This window comes from Salmo salar, chromosome 14 (genome assembly GCF_965601325.2).
Source record: "Salmo salar chromosome 14, fSalSal1, whole genome shotgun sequence".
Classification (NCBI taxonomy): Eukaryota; Metazoa; Chordata; class Actinopteri; order Salmoniformes; family Salmonidae; genus Salmo; species Salmo salar.
In genome coordinates, this window is record NC_138304.1 from 97,652,835 (window position 1) to 97,678,447 (window position 25,613).

Below are 25,613 nucleotides of genomic sequence, written 5' to 3' on the forward strand. Positions count from 1 at the left end.
TTCCCCCAGGATCCATTCATCCAGCTCTGTTCTGTTATTCCCCCAGGATCCATTCATCCAGCTCTGTTCTGTTCTGTTATTCCCCCAGGATCCATTCATCCAGCTCTGTTCTGTTATTCCCCCAGGATCCATTCATCCAGCTCTGTTCTGTTATTCCCCCAGGTTCCATTCATCCAGCTCTGTTCTGTTATTCCCCCAGGATCCATTCATCCAGCTCTGTTCTGTTATTCCCCCAGGATCCATTCATCCAGCTCTGTTCTGTTATTCCCCCAGGTTCCATTCATCCAGCTCTGTTCTGTTATTCCCCCAGGATCCATTCATCCAGCTCTGTTCTGTTCTGTTCTTCCCCCAGGATCCATTCATCCAGCTCTGTTCTGTTATTCCCCAGGTTCCATTCATCCAGCTCTATTCTGTTATTCCCCCAGGTTCCATTCATCCAGCTCTGTTCTGTTCTGTTCTTCCCCCAGGATCCATTCATCCATCTCTGTTCTGTTCTGTTATTCCCTCAGGATCCATTCATCCAGCTCTGTTCTGTTATTCCCCCAGGATCCATTCATCCAGCTCTGTTCTGTTCTGTTATTCCCCCAGGTTCCATTCATCCAGCTCTGTTCTGTTATTCCCTCAGGATCCATTCATCCAGCTCTGTTCTGTTATTCCCCCAGGATCCATTCATCCAGCTCTATTCTGTTATTCCCCCAGGATCCATTCATCCAGCTCTGTTCTGTTCTGTTATTCCCCCAGGATCCATTCATCCAGCTCTGTTCTGTTATTCCCCCAGGTTCCATTCATCCAGCTCTGTTCTGTTATTCCCCCAGGATCCATTCATCCAGCTCTGTTCTGTTCTGTTATTCCCCCAGGATCCATTCATCCAGCTCTGTTCTGTTTCACTGACCGATGTAAATAATGGATGATATATCATTGAACCTGACACCTGTAGGGAAATCAGGTGAACCATATACCCTAGTTTATTTAGTAGCATGATGGTTAAACACAGTTACTCAGAATTAGCTGAAAGGTATTTCCGTTTCAGAGAGACAAGGTGATGTAGGCTGATAGGGTGGATGTACACTTTATACAAGAACTGGATTCAAACCTGCCTTCGCTCAATAATACTGTAGCTAGATATATAATAGGTATAAAGACATTAACTGTTACATGTAAACAACATTTTAGCTTATATATTTCCCCTTTGTGTTCAGTACTATATCTGTCAGAATTGGAACGTGGTCGGTTGATATCCACTGAAATAACCTGGCTACAACGCACACAGTAAACCAGAGGACGAGGAAGACCACAGCTTTGGTGACGACACACCAAGTTCTCTGTTTTTTATTTTCATGTTCTTCTACAGTGTAACAGAGGGCATAGAAATATAAAAGGGCATTATAGTGAAACAGCATTGGACCAGAATAGAACCACCCCCTTCCACTGCGTTTCCTGCGAGCGGAGTGCACAGCACCTCTCAGGCTGACAATCTACACACAACAACGGCGACATAGAAAAAGACGAGAACGATATTTCTGTGAACGGGGATACCGAGTTTATTAAACAACATTTTTAAAAAGCACCACAGTGAGGTAAACAAGGCATCACCATTAGATACCAGACAGAGGGAACGTTGACAATAAACAAAACATCAGTCAACGTTAAAACAACAGAATCCCGTGAGGGTGGACTCCTGTAGCTTAAATGTTGCCCGTCCTGCCATTTCATAACAAATAATATGTGTTATTGTTTTTAACAGAAGGAGGCGAGGATGGAACAACCACGTTGGGGGGCATATAAACCCTGGATTGCTGATGCTATGTATTGACCAATGAGAGGCTTTGAAGCCAGTGGTCGGCCATATTGCCACTCCCCAGTAAGATCAGTCCTCCATAGGAATGAGTGGAATTCTACAGTAATTAAATGTAAAGGACTAAATGACATGTATTTAAGTATTTTTTGTTGTAGTGAGGACAGTAACATTAGTACTCTAAAAATGATACTTTAAGGACTTAAAAAAATACATTTTTACATATTAAATTGTCATGTTTAGCTCAAATAATCTAATTTCAAAGTTTGCATTAAGGTGTCTGTAACAGAATACACGTGTCAAAATGAATATAGACATTAATACATGCTTTTCTATAGCTTTCAACATGTCTTTTTTAACTTTTAATGTAATTTTTTTTTACAATGGAGGAATACTAAGATGGCTGGGTGGTGGCTTCAATACAGCGCCCCCTGTCAGTCATCCAGAGTTTATACACATCATTGGGCCAGACACTAGCCGAAGAGCTCACTCACTCACGCTCTCTCTCTCACACACACACACACACACACACACACACACACACACACACACACACACACACACACACACACACACACACACACACACACACACACACACACACACACACACACACACACACACACACACACACACACACACACACACACACACACACACACACACACACAGAGCGAGCTGTCAGGTTGGAGCTGCTAAACGACACTTCCAGATATTATAGAGGGTTACTGTGTGTGTGTGTGTGTGTGTGTGTGTGTGTGTGTGTGTGTGTGTGTGTGTGTGTGTGTGTGTGTGTGTGTGTGTGTGTGTGTGTGTGTGTGTGTGTGTGTGTGTGTGTGTGTGTGTGTGTGTGTGTGTGTATTTAGGCGACTATGGGGTTCACCTGCTGATGCTATGTAACAAAACAAGCTTTCCTTGGTTCCAGAATGAAAGAATTCTCCTCAGAATTACATTGTCCTCTTTCAGCTGAACTTAAAAACGAAATATAAGTCATTCATAAACGCAAAACAGTAGAAAAACAACAACAGCCAGATCCATCACTTTAGATTGAAACATGTCCTCTTCTTTAAGTATATATAGATTTCTCTCTAAACAACCATATGTCCACATAATAATACAATGGCAGTGAATTGTTTGATAATCTAAATATTGTTTTACTCTTAAAGAAACTTCAATGAAGAGATGACATAATATAAACACAATGACTTTGAATGAGCGACCCAGGTCATACCATGTTTACAACATAGGTTTAGCTTACAGGTGAATGAATGAGCGACCCAGGTCATACCATGTTTACAACATAGGTGTAGCTTACAGGTGAATGAATGAGCGACCCAGGTCATACCATGTTTACAACATAGGTGTAGCTTACAGGTGAATGAATGAGCGACCCAGGTCATACCATGTTTACAACATAGGTGTAGCTTACAGGTGAATGAATGAGCGACCCAGGTCATACCATGTTTACAATATAGGTTTAACCTACAGGTGAATGAATGAGCGACCCAGATCATACCATGTTTACTACATAGGTGTAGCTTACAGGTGAATGAATGAGCGACCCAGGTCATACCATGTTTACAATATAGGTGTAGCTTACAGGTGAATGAATGAGCGACCCAGGTCATACCATGTTTACAATATAGGTTTAACTTACAGGTGAATGAATGAGCGACCCAGGTCATACCATGTTTACAATATAGGTTTAACTTACAGGTGAATGAATGAGCGACCCAGGTCATACCATGTTTACAATATAGGTTTAACTTACAGGTGAATGAATGAGCGACCCAGGTCATACCATGTTTACAATATAGATTTAACTTACAGGTGAATGAATGAGCGACCCAGGTCATACCATGTTTACAACATAGGTGTAGCTTACAGGTGAATGAATGAGCGACCCAGGTCATACCATGTTTACAATATAGGTTTAACTTACAGGTGAATGAATGAGCGACCCAGGTCATACCATGTTTACAACATAGGTTTAGCCTACAGGTGAATGAATGATACAACACTTAAATAATTGTCACCCTTCTTCGCTTCCGACTGAACCTCTCTTGTTCATTGAGTGTTGGATAGATATTTTAGCTTTAAAGTGGAGAACATTTAGCTTAATAAACAATTGAATCAGAGCTCCATCTACATAAACATACTAATAGAAGACCAAAAATAGAAAAGTGTTGAGTAAAATAAAGGATAGTCCTATAGAGTATAATCGAGGTGAGGAGGAAGCTGGGTTGTGTACTGAGTGGGTACTGTATGATAGTGTGTTTATATAGCTGGTGCTGGACTGTGTGTGTGTACTTCTTTGACCTTTGACCTGTGTTATATTGACCTTCATATAAGAGTATTAGGCTACGTCCCGATTCTCCACACTTCTCCCGAAATGTGCACTTGCATACTCCTCAGCATGGATTTAAAAGCATAGGATCAGTGTAAACATTGGCTGGAGAGAGTTTGCACCATTGATCAATTTATGATCCGAAATGAGCAAGTGCTCACTTTGGCAGAAAGGTGGAGAATCGGGATGCGGTGCACAGCCTTAGATCAGCCAAGAGTGCCTTTTCTAACGGCCAGAGGGATGGCTAGCTCGGTGAAAACAGAGTGACTCCATCAGAGATCATCATCCACCACGTACAGTAACGGCACTTTCAAAGTGAGTATAAACCATGTGACTTAGCTTCCTGCGTCCCAGCCAACCAGGTGGCTGGTCTCATCAAGAGGAAGTGGGTGGAGTTAAACAAGTCAACAAAACCAATCAGCTAGCTGCACCAGTGGGTTGGCCTCTGCCACCTGTCAATCACACAGTTAAACCTATCACAGAGCTTCTGAATACTTTAGTCCAGAGAGAGAGAAAGATTGCTGTGCCTGCCCAGTTGGAGAGAGAGAGAGATGTAGAGAGAGCGAGAGAGAGGGAGAGAGATTCATGTAGAGGGAGAGAGAGATTAATGTAGAGGGAGAGAGATTAATGTAGAGGGAGAGAGACAGAGATTAATGTAGAGAGAGAGAGACAGAGATTAATGTAGAGGGAGAGAGAGAGAGATGTAGAGGGAGAGAGAGAGATTAATGTAGAGGGAGAAATGTAGAGGGAGAGAGAGGGGGAGAGGGAGGGAGAGATGTAGGTAAGTAGAGAGAGAGAGAGAGAGAGGGAGAGAGAGATGTAGAGGGAGAGAGAGAGAGATGTAGAGGGAGAGAGAGAGAGAGATGTAGAGGGAGAGAGAGAGAGAGATGTAGAGGGAGAAATGTAGAGGGAGAGAGAGGGGGAGAGGGAGGGAGAGATGTAGGTAAGTAGAGAGAGAGAGAGAGAGAGAGAGAGAGAGACGTAGAGGGAGAGAGAGAGAGATGTAGAGGGAGAGAGAGAGATGTAGAGGGAGAGAGAGAGAGAGAGATGTAGAGGGAGAAATGTAGAGGGAGAGAGAGGGGGAGAGGAAGAGAGAGAGAGAGGGGGAGAGGGAGGGAGAGATGTAGGTAAGTAGAGAGAGAGAGAGAGGGAGAGAGAGATGTAGAGGGAGAGAGAAAGAGAGATGTAGAGGGAGAGAGAGAGATGTAGAGGGAGAGAGAGAGAGAGATGTAGAGGGAGAAATGTAGAGGGAGAGAGAGGGGGAGAGGAAGAGAGAGAGAGGGGGGGGAGGGAGGGAGAGATGTAGAGGGAGAGGGAGAGAGATGTAGAGGGAGAGAGAAAGAGAGATGTAGAGGGAGAGATGTAGAGGGAGAGAGTGGAGATGTAGAGGGAGAGAGAGTGAGAGATGTAGAGGGAGAGAGAGTGAGAGATGTAGAGGGAGAGAAAGAGAGATGTAGAGGGAGAGAGAGAGAGATGTAGAGGGAGAGAGAGAGAGATGTAGAGGGAGAGAGAGAGAGATGTAGAGGGAGAGAGAGAAAGAGATGTAGAGGGAGAGAGAGAGAGATGTAGAGAGAGATGTAGAGGGAGAGAGATGTAGAGGGAGAGGGAGGGAGATGTAGAGGGAGATGTAGAGGGGGAGATGTAGAGGGAGAGAGATGTAGAGAGAGAGAGATGTAGAGGGAGAGAGAGAGATGTAGAGGGAGAGAGAGAAAGAGATGTAGAGGGAGAGAGAGAGAGATGTAGAGAGAGATGTAGAGGGAGAGAGATGTAGAGAGAGATGTAGAGGGAGAGGGAGGGAGATGTAGAGGGAGATGTAGAGGGGGAGATGTAGAGGGAGAGAGATGTAGAGAGAGAGAGATGTAGAGGGAGAGAGAGAGATGTAGAGGGAGAGAGAGTGAGTGCAGTCGTGCTAAAGGAAAGATATTGGAGTGCTATATATATTCCCACAGCCTTTTCCCAACTCTAGGTGTAACAGCACAGGGCCTAGTGGGCAGGTCTAGGCTGGCCCGGCCACAGCATGGTGTTTCTACCACTACTTTACCATTACTTCTCCCAGCGACCTGGAAGGTCAACACAGGACAGAGTAGCGTGAGAGAGATGTTAACCCCACCCCAACACAAGATCATCCTCTGAGACTGCCTTTACAAGTGCTCATTCACCTCACTCAATGTTGGTATTGAGCGGACCCTCCATCTTTTAGGTCACCTAGGGGCTTTGGTAAAGTATAGCGCCCGTAAACAAAACGTTAGTTCATATTCCTGATGGAAGATGGGGTGTAGAGGAGGGTCACCTGTATGTGGCCCCGCTTTACAGCTGGACTAGCTGTCGGCTGCTTGGTTGTTTCAGCCCAAAGCGTGTCGGAGAGCTGTAACATTGGAGTTGTTATTGGTTTCAAAACACCAAGAAGAATAGATACTGAGAAACAACAACATTAAAGAAAATGTAAAAAAAATAAAAACACTAACAAAAACTTTTTGGTTGCAAGTAAATATCATGTGACCAAAACCCTCATTGTAAATAACTATATTTAAATGTGAGCTGCTGGCTTTCTGTTGATCGATACTCCCTGAAAGAAGATGTCCCTTAATACCTTCAGTAAACTGGAGAGATAGACAGACAGATAGACAGACAGACAGACAGACAGACAGACAGACAGACAGACAGACGAGACAGACAGACAGACGAGACAGACAGACAGACAGACAGACGAGACAGACAGACGGGACAGACGGGACAGACGGGACAGATGGGACAGATAGATAGATAGATAGATGATAGATAGATAAAGATAGATAGGAAGGATATATAGATAAAGATAGATAGGAAGGATATATAGATAAAGATAGATAGGAAGGATAGATGGAGGGATAGACAGATAAAGATAGATAGGAAGGATAGATAGATAAAGATAGATAGATAGGAAGGATAGATGGAGGGATAGACAGATAAAGATAGATAGGAAGGATAGATGGAGGGATAGACAGATAAAGATAGATAGGAAGGATAGATGGAGGGATAGACAGATAAAGATAGATAGGAAGGATAGATGGAGGGATAGATAGATAAAGATAGATAGGAATGATAGATGGAGGGATAGATAGATAAAGATAGATAGGAAGGATAGATAGATAAAGATAGATAGGAAGGATAGATGGAGGGATAGATAGATAAAGATAGATAGGAAGGATAGATAGATAAAGATAGATAGGAAGGATAGATAGATAAAGATAGATAGGAAGGATAGATGGAGGGATAGATAGATAAAGATAGATAGGAAGGATAGATAGATAAAGATAGATAGGAAGGATAGATGGAGGGATAGACAGATAAAGATAGATAGGAAGGATAGATGGAGGGATAGACAGATAAAGATAGATAGGAAGGATAGATGGAGGGATAGATAGATATACATTACATTTGAGACAGAAAACTGTGTTGTCCTGTGTTGCTGTGTGTTGAATTGCTTGTTGTGGTGTGGGGCTTGTTGCTGCTGGCAATGTTAGTCTGTTCAGCACGCTGACTGGGTATTTGTATTTGTTTTGGAATTGATCCATTTTCCCCCAGCAGGGGGTGCTATCGACCCCTCCCGAGTCCAGACACAAGATCCATTCTCTGGGGTGAGGACAGGGGAGAGAGGGAGTGGAGATCCAGACTGTACAGGATAGAACAGAGAGAAAGGGAGTGAGGAAAGAAGGATATTTCCTCTCCTCTCTTTTCATTCTCCCAAAGATAAAACAAAATGGCCGGTCTTCTCTGAAAAAATAAGAAGTTGTTCATGGACAAAGGGAGCCTCTTTTCTGGTCCCTTCTGACCTGACGAACGTTCCTTTAAAAATAAATCTGAGCTGCTTTTTCAAAACATAGAAAGAAGAGAGACAACAAACTCAACATATAAAAAGCAGAGTTCTTTTGGTGTTGTTGTTGTCATCTTTAGAGCTGGAGCTGCGTGTTGGTTGTTGTTTCCGAGGTTGGAAGTGGGAGGGAGCTACAGTTAACTTGGGATTTACTCAGGACACTAGTAGGCTCCACCCTGTTGGTTCTGATAGGCGGTCGGGTTAGGGAGGGGTCGGTTTGGAATGGAGTAGACCGATAATTGGTTTTGGAGTGACGTTAACGCATGCATAGGAAGGGAACAGAAAGGAACAGCCCTGATTTCCATGGCGAAGGGCAGGCAGCAACCCTCAGCGGTTGGTCGGTTACTTGGTTGGTTCAGTCAGTAAATCAGTCAGTAAATCTCTGGCAGGCTTTCTTCCATCGGCAGGCGGTGCACCACATGTCCCTGTTCTCCATCCCGTACACTTTACGACACTTCTTACCCTCGCCACGGGACTTACGGCTGGAGAGGGGCGAGATGAGGATATGGTCAAATACGGTTGTTATCTTTGACTTGGTTTATAACAATAGACAAAACAACATCCAAAATTGTTGATTTAGTTTATGCAAGTGAAGAAAACATGAATAATGGTAATCTGATCATTTGCTTGATTCCTAAACAAGACATGGTTGCTCTCTCTAAATTTGAATACAACATTGGGCATCCTGAAGTCACAAGAAAACCTAAGTTCTGAGGTCATCAGTGAAAGGTCAGCCAGGAGAGGTCATCAGTACCTGAGTGAGCCAGTGGCTCTGGGAGGGGAGGAGAGGACTGCTATGGTGGGGGGCCGCTGCTCCCCAAAGCTCTGAGTCCGACTGTGAGTGGGAGAGACCTGGAGGAAGACAAACACAACAAGAACTATCAGAACACAAATATAGACAGAACTTTAATTTAGATACAGACACAAAAAAACCACTGTTATGCTTGAGAGGCTGTATTGTTGTGTGTGATGTGTGTAGGGGTACGAGGTAGGTAGTTAAGGTAATTGAGGTAATATGTACAGACCCAGTCAAAAGTTTGGACACACCTAATAATTCAAGGTTTTTTCATAATTTTTACTATTTTCTACATTGTAGCTTCATGAGGTAGTCACCTGGAATGCATTTCAATAAACAGGTGTGCCTTGTTAAAAGTTAATTTGGGGAATTTCTTTCCTCCTTAATGCATTTGAGCCAATCAGTTGTGTTGTGACAAGGTAGGGTGGTATACAGAAAATAGCCCTGGTAAAATACCAAGTCCATATTATGGCAAGAACAGCTCAAATAAGCAAAGAGAAACGACAGTCCATCATTACTTTAAGACATGAAGGTCAGTCAATCCGGAACATTTCAAGAGCTTTGAAAGTTTCTTCAAGTGCAGTCGCAAAAATCATCAAGCGCTATGATGAAACTGGCTCTCATGAGGACCGCCACAGGAAAGGAAGACCCAGAGTTACCTCTGCTACAGAGGATAAATTCATTAGAGTTACCAGCATCAGAAATTGTAGCCCAAATAAATGCTTCAAGTAACAGATACATCAACATCAACTGTTCAGAGGAGACTGTGTGAATCAGGCCTTCATGGTCAAATTGCTGCAAAGAAACCACTACTAAAGGACACCAATAATAAGAAGAGACTTGCTTGGGTCAAGAAACACGAGCAATGGACATTAGACCGGTGGAAATCTGTCCTGGTCTGGTCCAAATTTGACATTTTTGGTTCCAACCGCCGTGTCTTTGTGAGACACAGAGTAGCTGAATGGATTATCTCAGCATGTGTGGTTCCCACCGTGAAGCATGGAGGAGGAGGATGGTGTGGGGGTGATTTGCTGTTGATACAATCCCATCTGGTTTGCGCTTAGTGGGACTACAATGCCTTGCAAAAGTATTCATCCCACTTGGCGTTTTTTCTATTTTGTTGCATTACAACCTGTAATTTGTAATGGACATACACAAAATAGTCCAAATTGGTGAAGTGAAATGAAAAAATAACTTGTTTAAAAAAATAAAAAATACGGAAAAGTGGTGCGTGCATATGTATTCACCCCATTTGCTATGAAGCCCTAAATAAGATCTGGTGCAACCAATTACCTTCAGAAGTCACATAATTAGTTAAATAAAGTCCATCTGTGTGCAATCTAAGTGTCACATGATCTGCCACATGATCTCAATATATACTGCTCCAAAAAATAAAGGGAACACTTAAACAACACATCCTAGATCTGAATGAAAGAAATAATCTTATTAAATACTTTTTTCTTTACATAGTTGAATGTGCTGACAACAAAATCACACAAAAATAATCAATGGAAATCCAATTTATCAACCTATGGAGGTCTGGATTTGGAGTCACACTCAAAATTAAAGTGGAAAACCACACTACAGGCTGATCCAACTTTGATGTAATGTCCTTAAAACAAGTCAAAATGAGGCTCAGCAGTGTGTGTGGCCTCCACGTGCCTGTATGACCTCCCTACAACGCCTGGGCATGCTCCTGATGAGGTGGCGGATGGTCTCCTGAGGGATCTCCTCCCAGACCTGGACTAAAGCATCCGCCAACTCCTGGACAGTCTGTGGTGCAACGTGGCGTTGGTGGATGGAGCGAGACATGATGTCCCAGATGTGCTCAATTGGATTCAGGTCTGGGGAACGGGCGGGCCAGTCCATAGCATCAATGCCTTCCTCTTGCAGGAACTGTTGACACACTCCAGCCACATGAGATCTAGCATTGTCTTGCATTAGGAGGAACCCAGGGCCAACCGCACCAGCATATGGTCTCACAAGGGGTCTGACGATCTCATCTCGGTACCTAATGGCAGTCAGGCTACCTCTGGCGAGCACATGGAGGGCTGTGCAGCCCCCCAAAGAAATGCCACCCCACACCATGACTGACCCACCGCCAAACCGGTCATGCTGGAGGATGTTGCAGGCAGCAGAACGTTCTCCACGGCGTCTCCAGACTCTGTCACGTCTGTCACGTGCTCAGTGTGAACCTGCTTTCATCTGTGAAGAGCACAGGGCGCCAGTGGCGAATTTGACAATCTTGGTGTTCTCTGGCAAATGCCAAACGTCTGCACGGTGTTGGGCTGTAAGCACAACCCCCACGTGTGGACATCGGGCCCTCATACCACCCTCATGGAGTCTGTTTCTGACCGTTTGAGCAGACACATGCACATTTGTGGCCTGCTGGAGGTCATTTTGCAGGGCTCTGGCAGTGCTTCTCCTGCTCCTCCTTGCACAATGGATGGATGAGCTGCACTACCTGAGCCACTTGTGTGGGTTGTATACTCCGTCTCATGCTACCACTAGAGTGAAAGCACCGCCAGCATTCAAAACTGACCAAAACATCAGCCAGGAAGCGTAGGAACTGAGAAGTGGTCTGTGGTCCCCACCTGCAGAACCACTCCTTTATTGGGGGTGTCTTGCTAATTGCCTATAATTTCCACCTGTTGTCTATTCCATTTGCACAACAGCATGTGAAATTTATTGTCAATCAGTGTTGCTTCCTAAGTGGACAGTTTGATTTCACAGAAGTGTGATTGACTTGGAGTTACATTGTGTTGTTTAAGTGTTCCCTTTATTTTTTTGAGCAGTGTATATCCACCTGTTCTGAAAGGCCCCTGAGCCTGCAACACCACTAAGTAAGGGGCACCACCAAGCATAGGTGTTCCTTTTGTCCAGGTGGGAAAGGGCAGTGTGGAGGGCAATAGAGATTGCGTCATCTGTGGATCTGTTGGGGCGTTTATACTCACAGCGGTGCCAGTGAAGGTGACAGGAGGTGACTGCCAAGAGATGCTGAAGTTGGAGCTGCTGCTGGGGGTGAAGGAGGTGGAGGCAGCAGAGCCTGGGCCTGACCCAGTGGAGGGGATGGTGACTGGAGATGTGGCCTGGAAAGGGACAGCAACAAGTCACGAGGCAGTCACACCTTTAAAGACCAGTGTATAGCCACACACACCACACACACACGATAAATAAAGTCAGTCAATCAATTCATTAACCAACAAATCAAATCAACCAAACAATAAGAGTCAATCAAGCACTTAATCAATGAAAATGTATCTGTACAGTGTCTTTAGCAAATACTGGAAGCACTTTGACACCTCCTGCTTAAAACCCAAATACTGGAAGCACTTTGACACTTCCTGCTTAAAACCCAAATACTGGAAGCACTTTGACACTTCCTGCTTAAAACCCAAATACTGGAAGCACTTTGACACCTCCTGCTTAAAACCCAAATACTGGAAGCACTTTGACACCTGCTTAAAACCCAAATACCGGAAGCACTTTGACACCTCCTGCTTAAAACCCAAATACTGGAAGCACTTTGACACCTGCTTAAAATCCAAATACCGGAAGCACTTTGACACCTGCTTAAAACCCAAATACCGGAAGCACTTTGACACTTCCTGCTTAAAACCCAAATACTGGAAGCACTTTGACACCTCCTGCTTAAAACCCAAATACCGGAAGCACTTTGACACCTCCTGCTTAAAACCCAAATACCGGAAGCACTTTGACACCTGCTTAAAACCCAAATACCGGAAGCACTTTGACACCGGCTTAAAACCCAAATACCGGAAGCACTTTGACACCTGCTTAAAACCCAAATACCGGAAGCACTTTGACACCTGCTTAAAACCCAAATACCGGAAGCACTTTTCTACTTAAGCTATCAGTAGGCGTGGCCAGTAGTTTTGTGGGTGTCTCTCTGACCTGGTAGGCGTGGTCAGTGTGGATGAGGTAGAGGGCACTGGGGGCGGAGCGACTGAGGGGCGTGGTGTTTGAGTGGGCGTGGCTGTGGTTCTCCTTGTTCCCACTGGACCCGTTGCTGCCCTCTGCGGGGGGTCGTCTGTGGCGGTCATTGGAGGGAGGGACGGGGGAGAGCACGGAGGGGGAGATGGGGGACAGGCTGCTCAGACCGTCAGCCACTGAGTCTGTGTTGAGTTTGATCTCTGAGTAGTAGAAATCCTCCTCTCCGTCACTGCAGTCAGAGTCACAGTTCCGCCTGGGAGAGAGGGAGGGGTTACAATTAGGGCTTAATATCAGCATGGAGTTGGATTGGATGAGCCCTTCTCTTATCATTACAGAGAAATTAGGATTGGACCAGATCGCTGATCTATGTGATACCATTGTTCTGTTCCGTCCTCATTCATCCCTGGCCTGTCACGCTGAGCCAAAATGAGGAAATGTTACCGTGGTGATAATCCCACCGGATTTAATCTGCTGTTGTTCATTGACAATCTCAGTGAAAGGCCATCGAGAGGAGAGGCCTCTGTTATCTCTCGCTGGAGGGGGTCAAAAGTTGGATGGGTGTGTGTGTGTGTGTGTGTGTGTGTGTGTGTGTGTTACCCCAGGTGAACGGTCCGGATGTGTCTCTGTATCCCAGCAGCAGAGCTCAGAACCTTCCCACAGTTCTTCCACAGACACTTGAACATCACCTTCATGGAGTTCTGGACATTACACACAGGAGAGAGAGAGAACAACGTTGAACACCAGCCAAGTCATCCTTTTCTCACATCAAATATGCCACAAGCGCGTGTACTGCTCTGTACCATTTCTCACACAACCTGTCCTCTGTAATTACAGCATGGCCCTCTGAGGCCAATTCCGTCCGAGCAGCAACTTTCAGATAATAAAAAAATGTATAATAATAAATAACATTTAGCAGACGCTTTTATCCAAATGACTTAGTCAGTCAGTCATTTGTGCATATATTTTACATATGGGTGGTCCTGGGAATCGAACCCACTACAAAGGACTGAGCTACAAAGGAACACATGACCAGATGGGGTGTGTGTGTGTCCAGTTGAAAGCCTTCTGAGGACAGACGTGTCTTAATTCTCTGATCACTCGTCAGAGTTCGTTCCGTTTCAAGTTTTGTCACATGCACAAGTACAGTGAAATGGCTTTCTTGAAAGCGCTTTCCCAACAATGCAGTAATCAATATAAGTAGTACTTTTAAAAAGTGAAGTACAACAGAAACACCTTTATGATGGGGGTCATGTGGTCCCTGGTCAGTCCTTTATGATGGGGGTCATGTGGTCCCTGGTCAGTCCTTTATGATGGGGGTCATGTGGCCCCTGGTCAGTCCTTTATGATGGGGGTCATGTGGCCCCTGGTCAGTCCTTTATGATGGGGGTCATGTGGCCCCTGGTCAGTCCTTTATGATGGGGGTCATGTGGTCCCTGGTCAGTCCTTTATGATGGGGGTCATGTGGCCCCTGGTCAGTCCTTTATGATGGGGGTCATGTGGTCCCTGGTCAGTCCTTTATGATGGGGGGTCATGTGGTCCCTGGTCAGTCCTTTATGATGGGGGTCATGTGGTCCCTGGTCAGTCCTTTATGATGGGGGTCATGTGGCCCCTGGTCAGTCCTTTATGATGGGGGTCATGTGGTCCCTGGTCAGTCCTTTATGATGGGGGTCATGTGGTCCCTGGTCAGTCCTTTATGATGGGGGGTCATGTGGTCCCTGGTCAGTCCTTTATGATGGGGGTCATGTGGCCCCTGGTCAGTCCTTTATGATGGGGGTCATGTGGCCCCTGGTCAGTCCTTTATGATGGGGGTCCATGTGGCCCCTGGTCAGTCCTTTATGATGGGGGTCATGTGGTCCCTGGTCAGTCCTTTATGATGGGGGGTCATGTGGTCCCTGGTCAGTCCTTTATGATGGGGGGTCATGTGGTCCCTGGTCAGTCCTTTATGATGGGGGTCATGTGGTCCCTGGTCAGTCCTTTATGATGGGGGTCATGTGGTCCCTGGTCAGTCCTTTATGATGGGGGTCATGTGGCCCCTGGTCAGTCCTTTATGATGGGTCCATGTGGCCCCTGGTCAGTCCTTTATGATGGGTCCATGTGGTCCCTGGTCAGTCCTTTATGATGGGGGTCATGTGGTCCCTGGTCAGTCCTTTATGATGGGGGTCATGTGGTCCCTGGTCAGTCCTTTATGATGGGGGGTCATGTGGCCCCTGGTCAGTCCTTTATGATGGGGGTCATGTGGTCCCTGGTCAGTCCTTTATGATGGGGGTCATGTGGTCCCTGGTCAGTCCTTTATGATGGGGGTCATGTGGTCCCTGGTCAGTCCTTTATGATGGGTCCATGTGGCCCCTGGTCAGTCCTTTATGATGGGGGTCCATGTGGCCCCTGGTCAGTCCTTTATAATGGGGGTCATGTGGCCCCTGGTCAGTCCTTTATGATGGGTCCATGTGGCCCCTGGTCAGTCCTTTATGATGGGGGTCATGTGGTCCCTGGTCAGTCCTTTATGATGGGGGTCATGTGGTCCCTGGTCAGTCCTTTATGATGGGGGTCATGTGGCCCCTGGTCAGTCCTTTATGATGGGTCCATGTGGTCCCTGGTCAGTCCTTTATGATGGGTCCATGTGGTCCCTGGTCAGTCCTTTATGATGGGGGTCATGTGGTCCCTGGTCAGTCCTTTATGATGGGGGTCATGTGGTCCCTGGTCAGTCCTTTATGATGGGTCCATGTGGTCCCTGGTCAGTCCTTTATGATGGGGGTCATGTGGCCCCTGGTCAGTCCTTTATGATGGGGGTCATGTGGCCCCTGGTCAGTCCTTTATGATGGGGGTCATGTGGCCCCTGGTCAGTCCTTTATGATGGGGGTCATGTGGCCCCTGGTCAGTCCTTTATGATGGGTCCATGTGGTCCCTGGTCAGTCCTTTATGATGGGGGTCATGTGGTCCCTGGTCAGTCCTTTATGATGGGGGTCATGTGGCCCCTGGTCAGTCCTTTATGATGGGGGTCATGTGGCCCCTGGTCAGTCCTTTATGATGGGGGTCATGTGGTCCCTGGTCAGTCCTTTATGATGGGTCCATGTGGTCCCTGGTCAGTCCTTTATGATGGGGGTCATGTGGCCCCTGGTCAGTCCTTTATGATGGGGGTCATGTGGTCCCTGGTCAGTCCTTTATGATGGGGGTCATCTATTTGCCCATTGTTCAGGGCAGTCCTTTAAATTTACATTATTAGTCATTTAGCAAACGCTCTTATCCAGAGTGACTCACAGAAGCAATGAGGGTTAAGAGCCTTGCTCAAGGGCACATAGACAGATTGTTCACCTAGTCGGCTTAGGGATTACTGGCCCAACGCTCTGAACTGCTAGGCTACCTGCCACCCTACTTATAACAGATGATGTTTTGGTCCTTGGGTAACAAAGCCCTGTGAAGCCCCCATGCCAGCTGCACACAGTTCATTAAAAAAGTGTGGAGAACGAACAGCATTGTATTTTGGCTCAGAGGAGGAAGAGAAGAGCAACACTAGGCTCTGGTTGGCCTGGGAACCAGGAAGAGAAAAGCAGGACTCGCATCTGGTTGGCCTGGGAACCAGGAAGAGAAGAGCAGGACTCGGCTCTGGTTGGCCTGGGAACCAGGAAGAGAAGAGCAACACTAGGCTCTGGTTGGCCTCGGAACCAGGAAGAGAAGAGCAGCACTAGGCTCTGGTTGGCCTGGGAACCATGAACACTGGCAACTTCTTTTAGAAACCAATATGGGTCAGAGTCTCTGAAGTGATTTATTACCAACACTAGATTTGAAAAGTGGAACTTAAAAATCTATCAAACAATATTTTAGCAGCGTTTACACAGGCAGCATAATTCTGATATTTTTTTCTCTCAGTATCTCTCCCTCTCTACCATTCTCTCTCTCTTTGTCTGTCTCCATCTCTCCGTATATCCCACTTCAACCCCCCCCCCCCCCCCCCCAGAGATATCCTATTGATCTGATGGGAGAAAAGACCTGCTGCATAATCTTCATGTTTTCCAGTGAAGATATTAAAATAATTTATTTCAATTATACCAGGTGACCTTATGTGTGGCTGTAATTAAGCAGGATAAATGACTGGAAATGCATCTGGGGTGTGTGTGTGTGGGTTAGGGGTGGGGGGATTGACAGAATTGACAGTTACACAACAGACCAGAGCCCATGCTTCACAATCCAATCATTCTGCTCCCCTGATAAGAAAGAGGGACAACATGAATAAATAAATAAATGAATGAGCGTTCGGTTAATCTGAGTGGCCACGACATGTGTCCGCCCAACTTGTTTTCATGCCCTTCTTGTTTCTAAGCATGGTGTTTGTGCCATGTTGTGGTCCAGAGACGGCATCAGGCATCGCCACGTGTCAGGATCAGTCACTTTCACACTTTCACGCTGTGTCCCAAATTCTACCTCAGTCAGCATATGACTTGGAGTTCAGAAAAGAGAAGGTATTACATTAGCTAGCTAGCAACATGTATAAAACAAGTGCAGGACATGCCTTCTTTTGGGACATTCCACTTGTCTTGCCAAGATCATTGATACTACAGTACAACTACTTCTTAAATCAATCTACTGGTTAGAGTGTAGGGGCTGCAGGTAGCCTAGTGGTTAGAGTGTAGGGGCAGCAGGTAGGCTGGTGGTTAGAGTGTAGGGACGGCAGGTAGCCTGGTGGTTAGAGTGTAGGGTCGGCAGGTAGCCTAGTGGTTAGAGTGTAGGGACGGCAGGTAGCCTGGTGGTCAGAGTGTAGGGTCGGCAGGTAGCCTAGTGGTTAGAGTGTAGGGACGGCAGGTAGCCTGGTGGTTAGAGTGTAGGGACGGCAGGTAGACTAGTGGTTAGAGTTTAGGGACGGCAGGTAGCCTAGTGGTTAGAGTGTAGGGACGGCGGGTAGCCTAGTGGTTAGAGTGTAGGGGCGGCGGGTAGCCTAGTGGTTAGAGTGTAGGGACGGCAGGTAGCCTAGTGGTTAGAGTGAAGGGGCGGCGGGTAGCCTAGTGGTTAGAGTGTAGGGGCGGCAGGTAGCCTAGTGGTTAGAGTGAAGGGACGGCAGGTAGCCTGGTGGTTAGAGTGTAGGGACGGCAGGTAGCCTAGTGGTTAGAGTGTAGGGACGGCAGGTAGCCTGATGGTTAGAGTGTAGGGACGGCAGGTAACCTAGTGGTTAGAGTGTAGGGACGGCAGGTAGCCTGGTGGTTAGAGTGTAGGGGGGGGGCAGGTAGCCTAGTGCTTAGAGTGGAGGGGCAGCAGGTAGACTAGTGGTTAGAGTGTAGGGACGGCGGGTAGCCTAGTGGTTAGAGTGTAGGGACGGCAGGTAGCCTGGTGGTTAGAGTGTAGGGGAGGCAGGTAGCCTAGTGGTTAGAGTGTAGGGATGGCAGGTAGACTAGTGGTTAGAGTGTAGGGACGGCAGGTAGCCTAGTGGTTAGAGTGTAGGGACGGCAGGTAGCCTGGTGGTTAGAGTGTAGGGACGGCGGGTAGCCTAGTGGTTAGAGTGTAGGGACGGCGGGTAGCCTAGTGGTTAGAGTGTAGGGGCGGCAGGTAGCCTAGTGGTTAGAGTGTAGGGGCGGCAGGTAGCCTAGTGGTTAGAGTGTAGGGACGGCAGGTAGCCTGGTGGTTAGAGTGTAGGGACGGCAGGTAGCCTAGTGGTTAGAGTGTAGGGGGGCAGGTAGCCTAGTGGTTAGAGTGTAGGGACGGCAGGTAGCCTAGTGGTTAGAGTGTAGGGACGGCAGGTAGCCTGGTGGTTAGAGTGTAGGGACGGCAGGTAGCCTGGTGGTTAGAGTGTAGGGACGGCAGGTAGCCTAGTGGTTAGAGTGTAGGGGGGCAGGTAGCCTAGTGGTTAGAGTGTAGGGACGGCAGGTAGCCTAGTGGTTAGAGTGTAGGGACGGCAGGTAGCCTGGTGGTTAGAGTGTAGGGGAGGCAGGTAGCCTAGTGGTTAGAGTGTAGGGACGGCAGGTAGCCTGGTGGTTAGAGTGTAGGGGGGGCAGGTAGCCTAGTGGTTAGAGTGTAGGGACGGCAGGTAGCCTGGTGGTTAGAGTGTAGGGACGGCAGGTAGCCTAGTGGTTAGAGTGTAGGGACGGCAGGTAGCCTGGTGGTTAGAGTGTAGGGACGGCAGGTAGCCTAGTGGTTAGAGTGTAGGGACGGCGGGTAGCCTAGTGGTTAGAGTGTAGGGGCGGCGGGTAGCCTAGTGGTTAGAGTGTAGGGGCGGCAGGTAGCCTAGTGGTTAGAGTGAAGGGACGGCAGGTAGCCTGGTGGTTAGAGTGTAGGGACGGCAGGTAGCCTAGTGGTTAGAGTGTAGGGACGGCAGGTAGCCTGATGGTTAGAGTGTAGGGACGGCAGGTAACCTAGTGGTTAGAGTGTAGGGACGGCAGGTAGCCTAGTGGTTAGAGTGTAGGGGGGGCAGGTAGCCTAGTGGTTAGAGTGTAGGGACGGCAGGTAGCCTGGTGGTTAGAGTGTAGGGACGGCAGGTAGCCTAGTGGTTAGAGTGTAGGGGAGGCAGGTAGCCTGGTGGTTAGAGTGTAGGGGCGGCGGGTAGCCTAGTGGTTAGAGTGTAGGGGGGGCAGGTAGCCTAGTGGTTAGAGTGTAGGGACGGCAGGTAGCCTGGTGGTTAGAGTGTAGGGACGGCAGGTAGCCTAGTGGTTAGAGTGTAGGGGAGGCAGGTAGCCTGGTGGTTAGAGTGTAGGGGCGGCGGGTAGCCTAGTGGTTAGAGTGTAGGGGCGGCGGGTAGCCTAGTGGTTAGAGTGAAGGGACGGCAGGTAGCCTGGTGCTTAGAGTGTAGGGACGGCAGGTAGCCTAGTGGTTAGAGTGTAGGGACGGCAGGTAGCCTGATGGTTAGAGTGTAGGGACAGCAGGTAACCTAGTGGTTAGAGTGTAGGGACGGCAGGTAGCCTGGTGGTTAGAGTGTAGGGACGGCAGGTAGCCTGGTGGTTAGAGTGTAGGGACGGCAGGTAGCCTAGTGGTTAGAGTGTAGGGACGGCAGGTAGCCTAGTGGTTAGAGTGTAGGGACGGCAGGTAGCCTAGTGGTTAGAGTGTAGGGACGGCAGGTAGCCTAGTGGTTAGAGTGTAGGGACGGCAGGTAGCCTGGTGGTTAGAGTGTAGGGACGGCAGGTAGCCTAGTGGTTAGAGTGTAGGGGCGGCGGGTAGCCTAGTGGTTAGAGTGTAGGGGCGGCGGGTAGCCTAGTGGTTAGAGTGTAGGGACGGCAGGTAGCCTGGTGGTTAGAGTGTAGGGACGGCAGGTAGACTAGTGGTTAGAGTGTAGGGACGGCGGGTAGCCTAGTGGTTAGAGTGTAGGGGCGGCGGGTTGCCTAGTGGTTAGAGTGTAGGGGCGGCGGGTAGCCTAGTGGTTAGAGTGAAGGGACGGCAGGTAGCCTGGTGGTTAGAGTGTAGGGACGGCTGGTAGCCTAGTGGTTAGAGTGTAGGGACGGCAGGTAGCCTGATGGTTAGAGTGTAGGGACGGCAGGTAACCTAGTGGTTAGAGTGTAGGGACGGCAGGTAGCCTGGTGGTTAGAGTGTAGGGACGGCAGGTAGCCTGGTGGTTAGAGTGTAGGGACGGCAGGTAGCCTAGTGGTTAGAGTGTAGGGGGGGCAGGTAGCCTAGTGGTTAGAGTGTAGGGACGGCAGGTAGCCTGGTGGTTAGAGTGTAGGGGGGGCAGGTAGCCTAGTGGTTAGAGTGTAGGGACGGCAGGTAGCCTGGTGGTTAGAGTGTAGGGACGGCAGGTAGCCTGGTGGTTAGAGTGTAGGGACGGCAGGTAGCCTAGTGGTTAGAGTGTAGGGGGGGCAGGTAGCCTAGTGGTTAGAGTGTAGGGACGGCAGGTAGCCTGGTGGTTAGAGTGTAGGGACGGCAGGTAGCCTAGTGGTTAGAGTGTAGGGACGGCAGGTAGCCTGGTGGTTAGAGTGTAGGGACGGCAGGTAGCCTAGTGGTTAGAGTGTAGGGACGGCGGGTAGCCTAGTGGTTAGAGTGTAGGGGCGGCAGGTAGACTAGTGGTTAGAGTGTAGGGACGGCAGGTAGCCTAGTGGTTAGAGTGTAAAGGCAGCAGGTAGCCTAGTGGTTAGAGTGTAGGGATGGCAGGTAGCCTAGTGGTTAGAGTGTAGGGGAGGCAGGTAGCCTAGTGGTTAGAGTGTAGGGACGGCAGGTAGCCTAGTGGTTAGAGTGTAGGGACGGCAGGTAGCCTGGTGGTTAGAGTGTAGGGACGGCAGGTAGCCTAGTGGTTAGAGTGTAGGGGGGCAGGTAGCCTAGTGGTTAGAGTGTAGGGACGGCAGGTAGCCTAGTGGTTAGAGTGTAGGGATGGCAGGTAGACTAGTGGTTAGAGTGTAGGGACGGCAGGTAGCCTAGTGGTTAGAGTGTAGGGACGGCAGGTAGCCTGGTGGTTAGAGTGTAGGGACGGCGGGTAGCCTAGTGGTTAGAGTGTAGGGACGGCGGGTAGCCTAGTGGTTAGAGTGTAGGGGCGGCAGGTAGCCTAGTGGTTAGAGTGTAGGGGCGGCAGGTAGCCTAGTGGTTAGAGTGTAGGGACGGCAGGTAGCCTGGTGGTTAGAGTGTAGGGACGGCAGGTAGCCTAGTGGTTAGAGTGTAGGGGGGCAGGTAGCCTAGTGGTTAGAGTGTAGGGACGGCAGGTAGCCTAGTGGTTAAAGTGTAGGGACGGCAGGTAGCCTGGTGGTTAGAGTGTAGGGACGGCAGGTAGCCTGGTGGTTAGAGTGTAGGGACGGCAGGTAGGCTGGTGGTTAGAGTGTAGGGTCGGCAGGTAGCCTAGTGGTTAGAGTGTAGGGGCAGCAGGTAGCCTAGTGGTTAGAGTGTAGGGGGGCAGGTAGCCTAGTGGTTAGAGTGTAGGGACGGCAGGTAGCCTAGTGGTTAGAGTGTAGGGACGGCAGGTAGCCTGGTGGTTAGAGTGTAGGGGAGGCAGGTAGCCTAGTGGTTAGATTGTAGGGACGGCAGGTAGCCTGGTGGTTAGAGTGTAGGGACGGCAGGTAGCCTAGTGGTTAGAGTGTAGGGGGGCAGGTAGCCTAGTGGTTAGAGTGTAGGGACGGCAGGTAGCCTAGTGGTTAGAGTGTAGGGACGGCAGGTAGCCTGGTGGTTAGAGTGTAGGGGAGGCAGGTAGCCTAGTGGTTAGAGTGTAGGGACGGCAGGTAGGCTGGTGGTTAGAGTGTAGGGTCGGCAGGTAGCCTAGTGGTTAGAGTGTAGGGGCAGCAGGTAGACTAGTGGTTAGAGTGTAGGGACGGCAGGTAGCCTAGTGGTTAGAGTGTAAGGGCAGCAGGTAGCCTAGTGGTTAGAGTGTAGGGATGGCAGGTAGCCTAGTGGTTAGAGTGTAGGGTCGGCAGGTAGCCTAGTGGTTAGAGTGTAGGGGCAGCAGGTAGACTAGTGGTTAGAGTGTAGGGACGGCAGGTAGCCTAGTGGTTAGAGTGTAAGGGCAGCAGGTAGCCTAGTGGTTAGAGTGTAGGGATGGCAGGTAGCCTAGTGGTTAGAGTGTAGGGGAGGCAGGTAGCCTAGTGGTTAGAGTGTAGGGGAGGCAGGTAGCCTGGTGGTTAGAGTGTAGGGGCAGCAGGTAGCCTGGTGGTTAGAGTGTAGGGACGGCAGGTAGACTAGTGGTTAGAGTGTAGGGACGGCAGGTAGCCTAGTGGTTAGAGTGTAAGGGCAGCAGGTAGCCTAGTGGTTAGAGTGTAGGGATGGCAGGTAGCCTGGTGGTTAGAGTGTCGGGGAGGCAGGTAGCCTGGTGGTTAGAGTGTAGGGACGGCAGGTAGCCTAGTGGTTAGAGTGTAGGGGCGGCAGGTAGCCTGGTGGTTAGAGTGTAGGGTCGGCAGGTAGCCTAGTGGTTAGAGTGTAGGGGCAGCAGGTAGACTAGTGGTTAGAGTGTAGGGACGGCAGGTAGCCTAGTGGTTAGAGTGTAGGGACGGCAGGTAGCCTAGTGGTTAGAGTGTAGGGACGGTAGGTAGCCTGGTGGTTAGAGTGTAGGGACAGCAGGTAGCCTGGTGGTTAGAGTGTAGGGACGGCAGGTAGCCTAGTGGTTAGAGTGTAGGGACGGCTGATAGCCTAGTGGTTAGAGTGTTGGGACGGCAGGTAGCCTAGTGGTTAGAGTGTAGGGATGGCAGGTAGCCTAGCGGTTAGAGTGTAGGGGGGGGCAGGTAGCCTAGTGGTTAGAGTGTAGGGACGGCAGGTAGGCTGGTGGTTAGAGTGTAGGGACGGCAGGTAGCCTGGTGGTTAGAGTGTAGGGACGGCAGGTAGCCTAGTGGTTAGAGTGTAGGGGCGGCAGGTAGACTAGTGGTTAGAGTGTAGGGACGGCAGGTAGCCAGGGGTTAGAGTGTAAGGTCAGCAGGTAGCCTAGTGGTTAGAGTGTAGGGATGGCAGGTAGCCTAGTGGTTAGAGTGTAGGGGAGGCAGGTAGCCTGGTGGTTAGAGTGTAGGGACGGCAGGTAGCCTAGTGGTTAGAGTGTAGGGACGGCAGGTAGCCTAGTGGTTAGAGTGTAGGGGAGGCAGGTAGCCTGGTGGTTAGAGTGTAGGGACGGCAGGTAGCCTGGTGGTTAGAGTGTAGCGGCGGCAGGTAGCCTAGTGGTTAGAGTGTAGGGACGGCAGGTAGCCTAGTGGTTAGAGTGTAGGGACGGCAGGTAGCCTAGTGGTTAGAGTGTAGGGACGGCAGGTAGCCTAGTGGTTAGAGTGTAGGGACGGCAGGTAGCCTAGTGGTTAGAGTGTAGGGATGGCAGGTAGCCTAGTGGTTAGAGTGTAGGGGCAGGAGGTAGACTAGTGGTTAGAGTGTAGGGACGGCAGGTAGCCTAGTGGTTAGAGTGTAAGGGCAGCAGGTAGCCTAGTGGTTAGAGTGTAGGGGAGGCAGGTAGCCTGGTGGTTAGAGTGCAGGGGCAGCAGGTAGCCTAGTGGTTAGAGTGTAGGGACGGCAGGTAGCCTAGTGGTTAGAGTGTAAGGGCAGCAGGTAGCCTAGTGGTTAGAGTGTAGGGGAGGCAGGTAGCCTGGTGGTTAGAGTGTAGGGGCAGCAGGTAGCCTAGTGGTTAGAGTGTAGGGACGGCAGGTAGCCTAGTGGTTAGAGTGTAGGGACGGCAGGTAGCCTAGTGGTTAGAGTGTAGGGACGGCAGGTAGCCTGGTGGTTAGAGTGTAGGGACGGCAGGTAGCCTGGTGGTTAGAGTGTAGGGGCGGCAGGTAGCCTAGTGGTTAGAGTGTAGGGACGGCAGGTAGCCTAGTGGTTAGAGTGTAGGGACGGCAGGTAGCCTGGTGGTTAGAGTGTAGGGACGGCAGGTAGCCTAGTGCTTAGAGTGTAGGGACTGCAGGTAGCCTAGTGGTTAGAGTGTAGGGATGGCAGGTAGCCTAGTGGTTAGAGTGTAGGGATGGCAGGTAGCCTAGTGGTTAGAGTGTAGGGACGGCAGGTAGCCTAGTGGTTAGAGTGTAGGGACGGTAGGTAGCCTGGTGGTTAGAGTGTAGGGACAGCAGGTAGCCTGGTGGTTAGAGTGTAGGGACGGCAGGTAGCCTAGTGGTTAGAGTGTTGGGACGGCAGGTAGCCTAGTGGTTGGAGTGTAGGGACGGCAGGTAGCCTAGTGGTTAGAGTGTAGGGACGGCAGGTAGCCTAGTGATTAGAGTGTAGGGACGGCAGGTAGCCTAGTGATTAGAGTGTAGGGACGGCAGGTAGCCTAGTGGTTAGAGTGTAGGGACGGCAGGTAGCCTAGTGATTAGAGTGTAGGGACGGCAGGTAGCCTAGTGGTTAGAGTGTAGGGACGGCAGGTAGCCTGGTGGTTAGAGTGTGGGGGCAGCAGGTAGCCTAGTGGTTAGAGTGTAGGGGCGGCAGGTAGCCTAGTGGTTAGAGTGTAGGGACGGCAGGTAGCCTGGTGGTTCGAGTGTGGGGGCAGCAGGTAGCCTAGTGGTTAGAGTGTAGGGGGGGGGCAGGTAGCCTGGTGGTTAGAGTGTAGGGCGGGGGGCAGGTAGCCTAGTGCTTAGAGTGTAGGGGCAGCAGGTAGACTAGTGGTTAGAGTGTAGGGACGGCGGGTAGCCTAGTGGTTAGAGTGTAGGGACGGCAGGTAGCCTGGTGGTTAGAGTGTAGGGGAGGCAGGTAGCCTAGTGGTTAGAGTGTATGGACGGCAGGTAGACTAGTGGTTAGAGTGTAGGGATGGCAGGTAGCCTAATGGTTAGAGTGTAGGGACGGCAGGTAGCCTGGTGGTTAGAGTGTAGGGACGGCGGGTAGCCTAGTGGTTAGAGTGTAGGGACGGCGGGTAGCCTAGTGGTTAGAGTGTAGGGGCGGCGGGTAGCCTAGTGGTTAGAGTGTAGGGGCGGCAGGTAGCCTAGTGGTTAGAGTGTATTGACGGCAGGTAGCCTGGTGGTTAGAGTGTAGGGACGGCAGGTAGCCTGGTGGTTAGAGTGTAGGGACGGCAGGTAGCCTAGTGGTTAGAGTGTTGGGACGGCAGGTAGCCTAGTGGTTAGAGTGTGGGGGGGGCAGGTAGCCTAGTGGTTAGAGTGTAGGGACGGCAGGTAGCCTAGTGATTAGAGTGTAGGGGGGGCAGGTAGCCTAGTGGTTAGAGTGTAGGGACGGCAGGTAGCCTGGTGGTTAGAGTGTAGGGATGGCAGGTAGCCTGGTGGTTAGAGTGTAGGGACGGCAGGTAGCCTAGTGGTTAGAGTGTAGGGGCGGCAGGTAGCCTAGTGGTTAGAGTGTAGGGACGGCAGGTAGCCTGGTGGTTAGAGTGTGGGGGCAGCAGGTAGCCTAGTGGTTAGAGTGTAGGGGGGGGGCAGGTAGCCTGGTGGTTAGAGTGTAGGGCGGGGGGCAGGTAGCCTAGTGCTTAGAGTGTAGGGGCAGCAGGTAGACTAGTGGTTAGAGTGTAGGGACGGCGGGTAGCCTAGTGGTTAGAGTGTAGGGACGGCAGGTAGCCTGGTGGTTAGAGTGTAGGGGAGGCAGGTAG

The 25,613-nt window shown here is 49.5% G+C and overlaps 1 protein-coding gene across 1 annotated transcript in view; it reads right to left on the bottom strand.

The window, feature by feature from the left end:
* Window positions 1-1,291: 1,291 nt before the first annotated feature.
* znf704 (zinc finger protein 704) overlaps window positions 1,292-25,613 on the bottom strand; it is a 95,994-nt gene continuing 71,672 nt past the window's right edge. Inside the window, exons 5-9 of the mRNA XM_045694933.2 lie at window positions 13,343-13,443; window positions 12,707-12,998; window positions 11,746-11,880; window positions 8,750-8,847; window positions 1,292-8,477 (exon numbers count right to left, since the gene is read on the bottom strand). Of these exons, the coding sequence (XP_045550889.1) occupies window positions 8,363-8,477; window positions 8,750-8,847; window positions 11,746-11,880; window positions 12,707-12,998; window positions 13,343-13,443 (741 nt within the window). The 3' untranslated portion in view covers window positions 1,292-8,362. The remainder of the gene's footprint in view (window positions 8,478-8,749; window positions 8,848-11,745; window positions 11,881-12,706; window positions 12,999-13,342; window positions 13,444-25,613) is intronic.